The sequence below is a fragment of the Athene cunicularia genome (genome assembly GCF_003259725.1).
Source record: "Athene cunicularia isolate RWA chromosome 1 unlocalized genomic scaffold, athCun1 chr1_part2, whole genome shotgun sequence".
Classification (NCBI taxonomy): Eukaryota; Metazoa; Chordata; class Aves; order Strigiformes; family Strigidae; genus Athene; species Athene cunicularia.
This window is the reverse complement of record NW_020799092.1, coordinates 51,304,462-51,318,716: the sequence shown is the minus strand read 5'-3', so window position 1 is coordinate 51,318,716 and position 14,255 is coordinate 51,304,462. Positions and strand designations below refer to the sequence as shown.

The window sequence follows — 14,255 nt, the reverse complement described above, 5'->3', positions numbered from 1 at the left end:
TAACACACCTTTTGATGAAACCTCTCTCTTAAGAGAACAAAACGCAGTGATTCTCTGACAAAGGCAGCAGTGATAGTTTTCCAGTTACTTCAGTGGCAAAGCTTGAGGGACTTCAGAAGCAGTCTTTGGTAGTAAGGAAGGTGCACCGCTCTTTAGTTTAGTATTAAGGAAATGTCACAGAGCAGTACCTTTAATACACACCAATGTCTAGTGTGGTGGAGAGGGGCAATCTAACAGAAGCACATAGTTGTATAAAGAGCAGTTACAAAGATGATGAATCCAAAGTCTTAGTAATGGCAGATGGTACAATATAGAGCAGTGGCCAGAAATTGCAATTTGGAAGGTTCAGACTGGACGTTAGGAAAACCTTCACCCAGAGGGTGGTGCAGCACTGCAACAGGTTACATAGAGAAGCTGTGCAGTTTTCATCTTTGGAGATTTCAGTGACTCAGCTAGGCGAAACTGCAGCTGATGACATAGAGTGTTGGCGACAGTCCTGATATAAGTAGGAGGTCAGACTAGACAGCCCCAGAGGTACAACCAGGCATTTTGCGCTCCTGCCAACTATGACTTCCAGACTTCAGATCCACTGACAGTATATTAAATGATAAATGCTTCATTAGAAGTACGGTTTGTACTGTGATTATTTGGCAGGTTTGTATTCATGTATAAATAGATTTATTTGTTACTACACATAGAAAGGGTAGATAAAATCACATATTTGCTAACTTGAACTTATCTTTTAAGTGCCAGTGACCATACCAAATATGTATTTTTGCTTTTTTGCTCTCTTTATGTATATAGATGGATTTAGATACATTAAATAGTGCATCTTACTATATACCAAAATGCTCCATGACCTTTTCAGAATATTTGAAGGACTTCAGTATCAAAATCTTATTGTCTTTGAAGTGCCATATATTTTACTTCTACTGTATTCCAAAGCCTGTCCATAGAAGCAAGAGATAGAGAGTTGACAACAGAGTTTTTAGAAGTAAGCACTGAAAGAGTGCTACCTGGTCTGTCTTCTGTGGCTGTTCAACATAATTATATTAAGCCAGTGGGAAGGGAAAGAGGAGTATTAGTTCTGTCAAAGAGGAAGGTCAGAAGGATCCTTCATCTAAGTTCATGTGAACGTTTCAGAGTATCAGATTCGGCGCTTACGACTCAAGCTATAGAGAGGCTGAAGTAAGAATTTTATCAGGAGCAAAACTCTCACAGAAGATCAATTTGAAAATTTCTTCTCCAGAAGCGTGAAAATCTGCTTGATTTTTTTGCTTTTTCAACTCCTGGTGTTTCTAAATCAAGGCTGCAAGCCATTTTAGAAGGTGTGTTTTAGAAAAATCCATCTTCCTGAGCTCAGTACAGGAGAAACTAAGTAAAAGGCTACTTAAACTGTATTATACGTTAGGCAATATTTAGATGATATAGGATAAACATTAAAAGACATAATGATCCTTTCTGTGCTTAAATTCTGTAAATCAACATTATTTTTTAATACTGCTGAGCGGAAGTAAGTGAAATGTCGAGTTTAAAGTAGCAGTATAAGTCATTCATCTGGACAGATGAGCAGCTGTTTAAAGCTGGGTTTAGGCACTGCTGGCTCATTTAGATATTATCTGTAAAAAAATGTTTCCCTCATTTATTTCCACATGAGCAGATTTTGAATCTCTCTCTATAAAACAAGTATTTAATTAATTTCTAAGTTGTTATTTTCTATAAGAGAACCCAGTGATGGGTTGTTTCAAATCTTTTTCTGACATTACACAGTATGGAGGTAAAATCTTTACCTGGCTTTAAAGGAAGTGTTCGCACTCAGTCACAATGGCTGTTAGTACTTCTATAGCAGGACACTAATATGTAAAATTATGTACTCAGCTGGAGGGGAATACAGTACTAATCACAGCCTTTTCTGCATGTACCTACAAAGTCCTCACAATCCAAAAATTACTTTGTTAGAAAGCCAAATGGAGTTGCCAACAAATGTATCAAACTAGGAAAAATTTCTACACTAACCCCCTGCTCTTAGTTTTTTGTGTGTTCTTGCTAGTTTCTCCCTTCATCTGTTTCTCCTTTTATTTTAACTTTGTTTGGAACTGGGCAAATTGGAGCATTCCCAGTACAGGTTTTGTATTAACCAGTGTACCTTTTCTCTGGTTTATGCAGCCTGTGCAGCCCTCTAAGATGCTTTATCCTGCCTGTTCCTCTCTGTGTTCTTTACCAGAGATCCTGCTACCCATCTAACTTGTAAAATTATATTGACCTTTTTGGTTTAACAGTACCCAATTCTTCAAAGTATACCCTTATCAATAAAAAACTACATTATTCTGCTCTGGGGAGGCACATGCTAGGCCAGTTGTTTGCTTTCTTCCTTTCTGCAGTAGCTTTCATGCCCAATTTAAGATTTTTTTCTGCCATGCTGAACAGCAAGGCCAAATTTAAGCTGAACTGGCCTGTTAGACTAACTTACTTTCTTTGCTGCTTCCTGTTGCACTAGTCCACTAGTTGTATCAGCTGCATATTTGCCATGCTGATCTCCAGCCCTAAGTGATTCCTGCTCCTCTTGTTCCTTGCTTGCTGTGCTGCTGCACTCAGGTTGCAGAGGAAGGGAGGCTGTATTTTGGCAGCATTGCCTGCCTTCTGCTTTACCTCCCTCTTTCTCAGGGCTGCACGGTGATGGGACTTACCTGTACATGAAGACTGTGTAGCACATGGCCAGTTTCATGAGCATGAGCCCTGAACTGTGCTGTGCATGCTGTGCAAGTCTTGTTGTGTGCTGCGAAGGGATGTTGGCCTCTCCCTGCCATGAAGCAAACACTGTCACCCAGCCTGTTGAGATTGGACACTTCAACTCTTGTATAAACTGAGGTCATCTTTCTTCATCTTCTTATCTGTAAGCCACCCTCCAGGCTGAAAGATGAAGATTTTCAAGACAGGCTTTTAGTATACCTCAGTATTTATACATGCCACATTTCTTCCCAAGAGCACAAAAATTCCAAAATTATAGTATTTTTCTCATTAATTCACCATCATTTTGCACCTGAAGAGTTTCTACTGTTCACCCATTGTAACTTGTGGTTGTTTAAATGTGGACTGTTCATAAGTGAAAAGGAGTGGGATGAATTTCTTTATAAAAAACATTCACAAATCCCTATTTTCGTGAACAAAGAGGCATAGGTTCCTCACTCAGAAATCCCCAGACCTGCCATCTGGCCAGCAAAGATCTGTCCTTTTTATTCTTTTCGGGGTTATGATGAAACTTTCTCTCCTGGCTTCCCATTTTTTTCCTGAAAAATTGAAAAAACTGTCAGTTACTCTCTTAAAGGATTATCTAATTCCTCTGAATTACTATCAACCATAATTTCTGAAGCAATGCAGAATACATTGTGTGGAAACACTCATGGCCAAGTGTTTTGATGCACCAGACAATCAGTGATAATCGCAGATAAACTTTTCTATAGGGATGGGCTACCAAAACTTGCCCTGAGCTCCTCCTTCTGCTTCAGCAGGCTGTTTCCAGCAGTGAACACCTCATCCTAGCTGAGTACATGATTCAGCCTTACTTGGCCTGGCAGTACTCCTGGTGCTGCTGGTGAGCCAGTTTGTCTTGTGTGACTGCTCACAAGTGGAGAGACAGAGCAGGTGTTGAGAGGTATGGCAAGCCTTTAAGTCATACAAGCAATCCTGAAACTCACAAAATTTATGTGAAGTACAACTACAACTGTTGCCTGGGTCACAGGAGGACCTCCACAGTTGTTCTTGCTATTTTTTGTGAGTATAGTGCTTTAAAGCTGTACATTTAAAAAATATTATCTTTGATCTTCTACTTAACACTCCATGCAAAAGAATCTGTAATGAACACTAATAAATATGAAGGGGAAGAGGTATCTGAGAAATAACCTACATTTATTGGCATTTAAGTAATAGCCCACCTGCTGAAAATTATTGCATTTTTCTCAGAGTCCAAGGCATCTTTTCATTTTGACAGCCCGGGTCTGTAGCAAGGCCAGAGTCAATGGAAAAGAAGCCCCTGCTGCTGCCTGCTGACACTGCCAACATGCCTGGTGCCACTGCCAAAGCAAAACAAAACGTTTACTTGGCTCTGGCATATGAATTTTCAAGTAGTGGAAGACTGACAAACACCATGGAGTGGACAAAGCACCCAGACCATCAGCAGCACTTCAGAAATGTTTTTTAATGTTCTCTCTCTTTTTCTTATAATAGTTTTAAAGCTGTTCCTCAGATGTATAGCAAATCTTAACATAGAACAAAGCATGGGCAGATGCACAGACAGCATTATTTCCATTCTATACATCTCCTCTGCTACAAAACAGTAATTCACAGGGTTGTGAATTACTCCATAGTGCCTTTCTTGAAAGGTTTATGACACAGGCAAGAGGAAAATTTCCTTGTGCCCTAACAAAGATATTCCGAGACAAGAGAAAATTGGACCCATGATTTAGCAATGATGCCAGTGATGCAAGATAAGCATATTCTAATTAGTCCAGTTATTTTCCATTTACCATGAATAGGGATAGCAGAATTTAAAACATGACAATTGATACTACATATTTCTTTTGCAGTAGGCTTTCATGAAGGCAGTATTTCCAGCTGTGACAAGTGGAGTTTCTTTTCAGAAGCCAGTTGACAGAACTACAAACCCATCCGCTTCTTCTATGCAGTTTAGTTTAATGTGAAGAAATTACATTTCCTCCCTTCCTTCTTTTCTGTTCTACCTGGGTAAATATGAAAACACTCAGATACAGATATTAATGAAGCCTAATAGATGCTAAAGAAATCAACAAACTGAGCGGGCAAAAATGCCTTTTGCTTTTTCATGTTGCCTAATTTTATCCCAGAGAAGTGGACAAGCTTAGTTAGAAGCAAGGAGAAACAGAATATGAAAAGGCTTTGCATTTATCTTTCTTAAAGTAAAAAGGAGAGATATAAAATCAGACACCCATGGTGGAAAATTGGTCTTTGGATCCTGGACCATATTATTTACAGGAAAATGGGCAGGAGTTTGGCCATTCTTTCAGAAAAAAAATAATCTGTTTTGCAAAACAGACACAAAGACAGACTCATTTCTTAACAAGTTACAGAATTTATGTTACAAACTTAAATCCTTTATGAATCATATAAAATACTGGTCTTGGTAAGAAAGAATTCTCTTTTCCTTACTCTTACTAAATGTATGCTAACTTCTATCGTGAAAAAGTGTGTTGCAGCAGCTGTATCATTCATATAGCCAGTCTGTGTCTGCCTCAATAATCTGTGGAGCACAAGTGGATCTGCAGAGAGAACCGGCAGCATTGAAGATCCAGCTCCACACTGTATGCTTATGTCAGGTTTTACATTGCACTGCCTCTAATCCAGTCCTGCACTGGCTATCCAAGACAGCTCCACACTGCAAAATAAACCCCAATAAAGGGGATGGCTGAGAAACTCACTTTAAAAACACACTCCTCAGACTAGCATAGTTTTGTAGACATCCCCCTCGATGTTCAGTACCTGGAAACTAAGAGAATTGATGTTATTTAACACAAATTAATTCTTGAAAAATCTTTCCTGACAACAAAAGCAGAGAAAGAGTTTTGCCATAACAGGATCAGCTCATGATTAGCCAAGGAATGGATTGTAGTTTGTGTATGTTGGCAGGGCAAACACTTTTTCACTCAGAAAGAGAAGTTATTCATGTATGACAGCTTCACAGATGACCAGTAACTAATTTCCTGGTTCACAGATCTGATGAAAGTAAGATTTCTAAACAGGCCTCTAGATTTTTTTACAAGCTAGGGTAAGAAGATACTGATGTTGGGAAAAGGGCCAAAAATGTCATATCGTAAAGATAAGTAATGTTTAAAGAAAATAATGACGTATTTTTAATAACAATTTGCTACAAAAACTTGGGTAATACATCAAAGTCTGAACTGTTTTAATGCCTGTTTTATTTAGGCATTAAATTGATTTAATTTCTTTTGAGTGTAGTTGGAAGACTGTTGCATACTGTTCAAGATATCAGTAAAATCTATGATGTCCATTCAAAAGTGTAGAAGATTTCATCCTAGACTTCATGTGATTGAGATAGCAACACGGAATTTAAAATATAAATAGAAAGCTGTGGATTAATGGGACTTTACTGGGAGTTCCCATGATATGTAAAGATCTTACTGAAGGAAAACCTGTCCAGCAGTTGTTCCCTTCATTTACTCAGCCACTTGTGAGAAAGGCTGCTGAGAATAGGAGACAGGGAAAAAGTTAGGTCAGCTGCATGCATCCTATACAATTTGTTGTTGAAGTTAACCTACATTCTGAGTATATGTTTCTGTAGATAGTTTAGTCCTAGACTTGAAAATATCAACTACAGGAATTCTGCAGCAGACAATAATAAGGCCTCCATGGGAATACTGCAAGATTTACAACTTTCGCTTGGGGCTGTTGGAAAAGAAACCCATTAAAGGTGTCGATTTCATTGTTTATTTGAAAGAAATGAGGACTCCTGATATGAAGTCCACACATGGTGTGTTAGATCGTATGATCGTGGTTAGGTCGTATGATACTGATTTTCTTTTGGCCTTGACTTTGATGACTGTAGTTTACAATTGCATGCACACTGGATATGCAAGATGTTGGTTTAGAGGAGAGATCACATTATAACACTGAGGAGACAATGTATCTTTACATGCTAAATATATCCAGCCCATACCTGGCCAGGCCTCAGAAGGAGCTTAATATTCCTTCTGTTTTAGTTTACATTCACATGTTTATTTGTACACATTCATTAAGTCCTTATCTGGTATTTCTCTAGTTTTTAAAGATTGTTAAAACTGACAGATCACAATTGCATTACTGCACAGAATTAAATCTTGTAGTCTGTCCTCGGGCAAAACTTACATTAATTTCCATTGATGAGCTGCAGGAGTGTACTGGCTGTCATGCACTGGTGAATGGTTTCCTAAAGTATGGTTCCTGACATGTGGGTCAGTATCCTAACAAGAAAAAAGAAGAGATGATCTGTTTAATGTGCATTTGTCCTCCTAATGTTCCATTAATGTGCTGTCTAAGGGTAGGATTTGCTTCATTGCGAAAATTGTTATGCATATCTCTGCAACAGTGCCTAAATGCTGTAAGGAACTGCTGTAATGGGGTGAATTGGTATTAATTCTGGAATCAGTGAGCACATCTCAGGGGAAGATTTATTGTTCCTTTCTCTTTGTAGAGTAGTTACATGCAAATAGAGACGTCCTCATACTTGCAATCATCATTCAACTTCACTTAGCAAACTTTTTTTCATGTTTTCCTTCATTAGAAGCATTCAAAATATGAGTTTAGCTGTGTCTTTCCAACTGTATTATCCTGTTCTGACAAGGCAGGATACATTTTCTGCGGATAGTCTTAAATATGAAATCTGAAATTGTTTTTTCTAAGGCTATTATTCATTCACTGAAAACCACTGCTTTGATATTTAGGGATAAAGACTACAGAAAAGATTAATGTGTCTCATAAATCACTAAAAAGTACAGATAAATATACCCCAGTACTTTCACAGTTGCCAAAACGTGCAGTTGTTATGTATGAGAATATATTTGAACATCCATTCATGTTCATTTTAAGCATAAAATTCCTCTGTTTATGGATACTTACAAAAACAATCTTCCAATATTTTCCTTCATTTTATCTTTCACTGAGGTGGGTATACTGCTTCCTGTGGAAAAATGTACTATTCATAGAAATGTACTTTCTACAGATGAATTGAGCTGATGAATAAAGATTGGTAGGTCTCTTGTCTTGGTTTTCCAAGTGCTTGGATATCTTGACCTCAGAAAGCATCCTTACAGCAGTAGGGGAAAGGGTGAGAATGGGAGCAGAGAACGGTTTTGACATGTCAGAAGCAAGAGAAAGAAGGTGGAGTTTAATATGGGGGACGGGGAAGAGAATGGCACTGCAGAAAGACTTGATTTGAGTGCGGACCAGACTCAGGAGGAGTAGGGTGGTGGATCTAGAAAAAAGAGGGACAATAAGAGGAATATGACTGAAACTGAAAATAAATTCTGTGGGGAAAGCTCTAAAATTCTAGCTTCATGGCAGATGTTGTGGACTTTCTCCCTGGTAAGAAAATGGAGAAACCAGGGTCATGTAAAAATACTTGTTTCCACCTTCTGTGGAGGGGAGATAGTTCTCCATCTTGGAGGCTGTCTTCTGAATATATCCATGATGGGGTCTGCACAGAGCTTCATCCATGTGTCAGGACACACTGCCTTTCAGATCTGCCTTTCTAATAGCACTTGAATTCGCTGCTGAAAGCCAACTGTAAACAAGTCAGGCCCTCTGTTTGCTGGTGGCTTGTGGTCCCCTTTTTGTTAAATTATTTGCTAGGTGACAAGCTGTACATGTGCATATGAACACCTGTCGTGTGCCATTTGGTCACCTCATGAGCACACTAGCATGCTTCTGTTCCTGGGACAGGGAGGGCACACACTCCTCTAATGCCTTCTCTAAAGAGAGAGCTCCTGGATGGAAGATATCTTCAGACCCAGCTCTCTCCAGTGATCTGCATGTACCGTATATCTGATGGAACATGATAGTTCCCACTGTACCAATACTTAGGATTTAATTGGGAAGTACTGTTGTGAGGAAAGAAGACCAAGCATTCTATTTTGAGGCACGCTCCCAAGTGCCTTTCCAAACAATTGCCTGAGAACTGCCGTTGTTTGGAGTGGGGTTGTTTAAAGCCAAATTAGGAGAGGAGATAGTGCTATGAACATGGTGAACTGTAGACGAAAGCTCAATTAAAAGACTCCGTGAAGAGAAGCAGCTCAGCCCAGTACTAAAATTAAGACTGTATGTGTCATACAGATAAATGATTACTTGTTTTGAGATTTATTTACTTATTTACTTATAGAAAACTGCTTAACAACTTATTTACTTATTTATAGCAAGTTATAGTATTTTTTTTAAATATTGCTAAGAATTCTGCTTGCCCAGACTGTTTTGTGGAATTTTACCAAGGACTACTGTGTTCATCAAAACAAAGCAGCTCACTGTGAAAATCTACCAAGGATTACAATGTTCAGCAAAATATTATACTTTTGTCCTTGAGTAACAGGTGGCTCTAACTAATTGGAATTTTGCTAATGAGTAAAGATAGCCATATATGAATGGTAGAAGTTCTATTGGTTCTCTTAGATAAGATAGAGAGTAAACCGTCTGAAAAACACTCTTGTTATTCAATAAATTGGCCAAGAGAATCTGCACATGCTCCAGGGAAAAAAACAAAGTGAGAAAGAGTACACGCCTTCCTCCCAAAGACCCCCAAAGATGACCAATAGGAGGCAAGGCGCAGGTGCAAAGATGACAAACTGTTGATCAGCCTTTCGAACTAACCCAGCCTTACTCATGCATATGTATGTTTGTGTTATGTAATCCAATGAATATGGATATCCACACTCTATAATTTTTTGGTAAAATGTGCGGTGGGTGTGCAAGCTTTGTGGAGAAATCCCCTTGCACCCCAGCGCTGGAGTAAACATACCTGCTGTATAACTCCATTCGAGTTGTAGTCTTTTTTCTGCAAATCATTGTTCACCCTTAGTTAAGACTTGTTTGGGTGATAAAACTTTAATCTTGAAATTGCAAATAGTACATGTGTGGTACATCAGAGGAGATGCTGATCTGTAGGACATCAAACCCACAGTGAATTGAAACATATTGTGAAAAACCCATCTGAAAAATTCCCTGTGATTATGTATGTAGGAACCACAAGTGACTAAATACTCACTTTCATATATCCCCACCTAACTGATGAGCTGGTGAACTCTCGAGTTTTTTGGGACTTAGTCCACAAACTTTATAAAATATGGTTTTTGTCATCAATCAATTTCATTTCCATCTAGTTTCCTTACTTTCTGCTTCTTCTTGTGGGTAGGAAGTACTGTAGGAAATCAGTACTTGAAGGTAACTTACAGGTATTTATTTGGCCAAATTCTCACTTCATACCAGCATTTTTTTCACCCTTGGAATCTTGTTTTGCTAACTTAAAATTAATGCAGCACCTTATTAACAGGAGGTTTGAGATAGACACAAAATGAAGAACTAAGCTCTTTATTTAACCTGAAAGATTCAGAAACCTCTGAGGCAAACATGTAAAACCTACAGATATGTCTTTCTAGGAGCTTGCATGGTGCTGGACTAGATGATGTGACTTACTTGTCCTTGCAAGAGGTCTGATGACAAAATGTGAATTCTCTTTTGGGACTTTAAATTCTATGAAAGAATACTTGAAATTCATCATACTATGCTTTTCGTTACATAAAATGGCTCTGTCTGCTGAAATCTGTGCTGTTTGTTTCGCGTGTTACCTTTTCAGTATGGTCTTTCCTCACTCAGAACATTTGCTGAAGAGCAGTCCAGTGGGACGGTTCCAGCAGCTCCTCAGGGCTGTCACCACCAGGTGTAGGCACTTCTGTCCGTAGTCTGTGTTCAACAGCAAGACAAGCAGTAAACTGGGCCCCACGCTGTCCACCTACATGCTACCATGCTGACCTAGACAAGCTCTCTCTGGAGTGAAAGAATAGCCCATTCTCCAGCTCCTTCAGTTCATCTCCAAGACTGACAGCCAGGCACAGTTTGGCAGGGTTATTTTCTTATGTAGATGCTTCTTAACAGGGAGCTGAACCATGGCAACACAAGCCATTTAACATAATAGCAGTTCTGACGCTGGTTTGCCAGTGAGTCGTGTAAAGTTTGTAAGTTGTCAATTAATAGTTTTTGTCTTAAAATATTTGTTTAAGAAAGACCCTTGTGACTTAAACAGGCATAAATGCCACACTGCTGGAAGTCAGCCATCTGGACTTTGTAATCTGGTAGGTAAACAAATGGACCAGGCTCTTTGACATCTCTCAGATTATTGCTGATCATATGAACATTAACATTTCCAAAGGTGTCTCTTTGCTTCATCACATTTCAAAGACTCCATTAATTTTGTTTTCACATGTTTAAATATTTATTTTGACCTTTTACCTCTTGTTATAACCTCCTGGCTTGTTGGACCAGCCAAATCAAAATACACTGATGTGTTCTGAATGGCCTTGCTGCTTGTATAAACATGCTGCATAAACAGCTCTTGAGAACAAGAGAGCCAGTCCTCCACTGTACTGTAGCAAGTCTCTTTGTTTCAGATTCTCCATACAGGCAGGGGCTGTGCTGAGATACGCTAGCTGTTCTCCAGCTTTTGTACCCCATGTTCTTGCTCACATCCAGGTTGGTTCCTCCCCACCACAAGTAATGCTGAAGTACGACCAACACCCTGTTGTTATCTGTTTGATGCACAGGTGCCGCCGCTGGAGTACCGACTCTGCTCCTGGTCCTGGCAGTGCCGGCCCTGGGTGTTCTTGCCTGCTCGGGATTCTGAATGTAGCTGGATTTACCTTGTCCTCCACCTAACACAAAGGACTCCCTTTGAAGATGAGGACCGTGACTCTTTTTGATTCCTGTGGCACCATCCTAAGCCAAATAAGTTACACTTTAAAATAAATTACCCTACCGATTTCCTATGAACTTTAAGAGGACTGAGGCATCCAGGAACTCCTTCATGAAGTAAATCAACTTTTGAGAGGCTAAGAAATATTTTTAACTTGTTCCAATATGCCTTATAAAACACTTATGCTGATCTGTGACAGTTGCATGATTCGGTCCAATGGGGCAAGTTTCAGTGTTAAAACCCAATAACATAGGCTGTACAGTGAAAGTAAATTCACCATACGTAGGTGCTTTAACTTGAATAACAAATTGTGAAATATAATAGAGATTGAAATGTTGATTGTATGTGATAAATGTAAGAGTACTATGTCTGTCTGTACTATCCTATATGTTTTGTGTACTGCATATTTTTGAATGGCCCCATCATCATTTATTGGGATTACTGGTTTTTAGAGAGACAGTCAAAGCAAAAACATTTCATTTTTTTAGAGCTATATTTCTTGAGGCTATTGGATAGAATTTGAAGGACTTGAAGTAAAAGTCAGTGACATGGGATTTCTTATTTTAAATATGTTCAGAACACCCAAGCTATGCATAGCATGCTCATCTTAAAGGAATTTACCTGTGCTTCAATGACACAAGATTTACCATATGCTTTTCTTAAAACAATTCTGTTGAAAAATTCCGTTGTGGTCATTGTTGCCTATTTTAGGAGTCAAATGTTAGTTTTCAGGGAAGCAGCGTAATGTATTGGTTTTGATTTACTGTTATTACTATGACTATTATTAAGGTAGCAATATAACACGAGTTTGGAGATGGAGTCCATGTTAAGATCAGCCTAGTGGACCGTGAAATGGTAGGAAACGTATGTTATTTTTTAAAGTGAAAATATTTAAAATATAAAAAAGAGATATACAATAAATGTCAAAAACAGAGTAGCACAGTAAAAAAATTATTATATTTACATTTTTATGCTGCAGATGCCAGGTGTTACCTTCCTGTAGTGAAGGCATACATTTGGGAGAATTATATGCTTTTTCAAGAACTTGATATTATTCTAATGTTCATAGTGTTGTAAATAAGAGTTTTAAAGTTCTGAGACTGTTTCCCTATTTGATAGAGTACTGAGTGATCCAACTGTGTGTTAATACATGAAAGTCAGATCCCAAATGTTAGTTGAAGCTAAATGTTTACTATGGCCTTTGCTAAATGGGAACTCTATTAGAAATAGAGAATGTTTTTGTTCTGACTGTGTCTAGAATGTTTCAGTGTTGGGTTTTTTGTTGATTTGTTTGGGTTTTTTTAAGTTGTTAAAAAAATGCACATTACTTTCATTTTCCATGTGTGCTGGGAATTAGTTTGAGCGTGAATGTTGAAGAAACACAGTGATATTGAATCAGCTGGCTCAAGTAATAGTGCAATGTCTGATGCTTCAAGAATTACAAGCTTTGAATCATATTTTATTAGCACAACCTTGCTAGCTAGTTAGAAATAGATTTTATCTTTTTAGAACTGATACTGTAGAGGTCCGTAATAATAATATTTACATGAAACAAGAATAGGTCTATTAATAATTTACACCCCCTTCTTTTATTTGTATAATTTTGTACTATATATTTACATGTAAAAGTGTAGTCTTCATTAAGAAATACCAATAATACTGGTTCTGTTTCATTTTAACTATTTGTTACAAGATGAAAATTTTTTAAATAGGTGAGAGTGATAACTTCCCTACAGAGGAATGTCAAAGTGTCAAACACTACTGAGTTTCATAAATTGTGTAATTATTTGAAAGAGAAATAAGCTGTCTTCATATGTAAGAAACTAACATGCTGTAAGCCTTCTGTACAAACAAAAAAAAATGTGTTTTATTGTGTTTCATTTTGTTTGGTTCTTTTGCAGTATGACTCATTTTTATATAATCTACAACCACAACTAAACCTTTTGCCAAATGCATGATTGCCTTTTACTTTTCTAATACATGGTGTAAAAAGCAAGACTGTTCAGTTTTTTCATGGAAACGACCTGGGAAGGAAAGCCACTTCTTTTTTTAAATCGGCAGCATAGCTGAGGTAGGTCTCACATACTGATCAGATAGCTGGAAATTTTTCTGTTTCACGTAATTGTGTAAATTTGACTGGGACCTTCTGTTTCAAATTGTTGTCAAGAAATACTAACTAATTTATCATCTGCTTTAAAATGCAAGGTTCTTAATTAAAGTTTATATAGATAGACATATTTGCTGTTTCTTTATATTTCAGGAAAATTGATATTACTATTATTTGATACTGATGAATATTGAACTGGTTTTTTAGTTACTTTTTATCTTTTTTTTTTTTTTCAAATGAGTAGAGCAGGACCGTGCTTTGTCCTTTTTATGAATGAAAAGTAAATTACAATTAAATAAATGTATTAATGTTACTCAAAATATAATAACTGTCTTTTGAATTGGAGCTTTCTAATTTCATAACAGGGATGTGGTCATCTGTGACAGTAAAGGTGTGGATGGAATGAGGTCCTTGTATCCCTGTCCTGCTTTCTTGTGAATTTTGCTGGAGTTAAAGAGCTTTTGTGGGATAAGGGTGGCTTAAGGAGCTTTTGTGGGATTAGAGTGGCTATTTCTTTGATTATAAGATATAGGAAGAAAGACTTTGCCTAACATCAATAACAGAGAGCCTTCTGAGAGCTTTTCATCATTTTTGGAAACAAGAGTTAAGGGAGGGGAGTATTTTTTCCGGTAACGTTTTCTACTCCAGTAGATACATATCATGGTTTAA

General features: G+C 37.8%; 1 protein-coding gene across 1 annotated transcript in view; it reads left to right on the top strand.

Moving 5' to 3' along the window:
- The window catches only part of CNTN1 (contactin 1), a 225,865-nt gene extending 211,957 nt beyond the window's left edge, over nt 1-13,908 (top strand). The window contains exon 24 of the mRNA XM_026863717.1: nt 11,331-13,908. Within this exon, the coding sequence (XP_026719518.1) occupies nt 11,331-11,410 (80 nt within the window). The 3' untranslated portion in view covers nt 11,411-13,908. The remainder of the gene's footprint in view (nt 1-11,330) is intronic.
- The last annotated feature ends 347 nt before the right edge of the window (nt 13,909-14,255 follow it).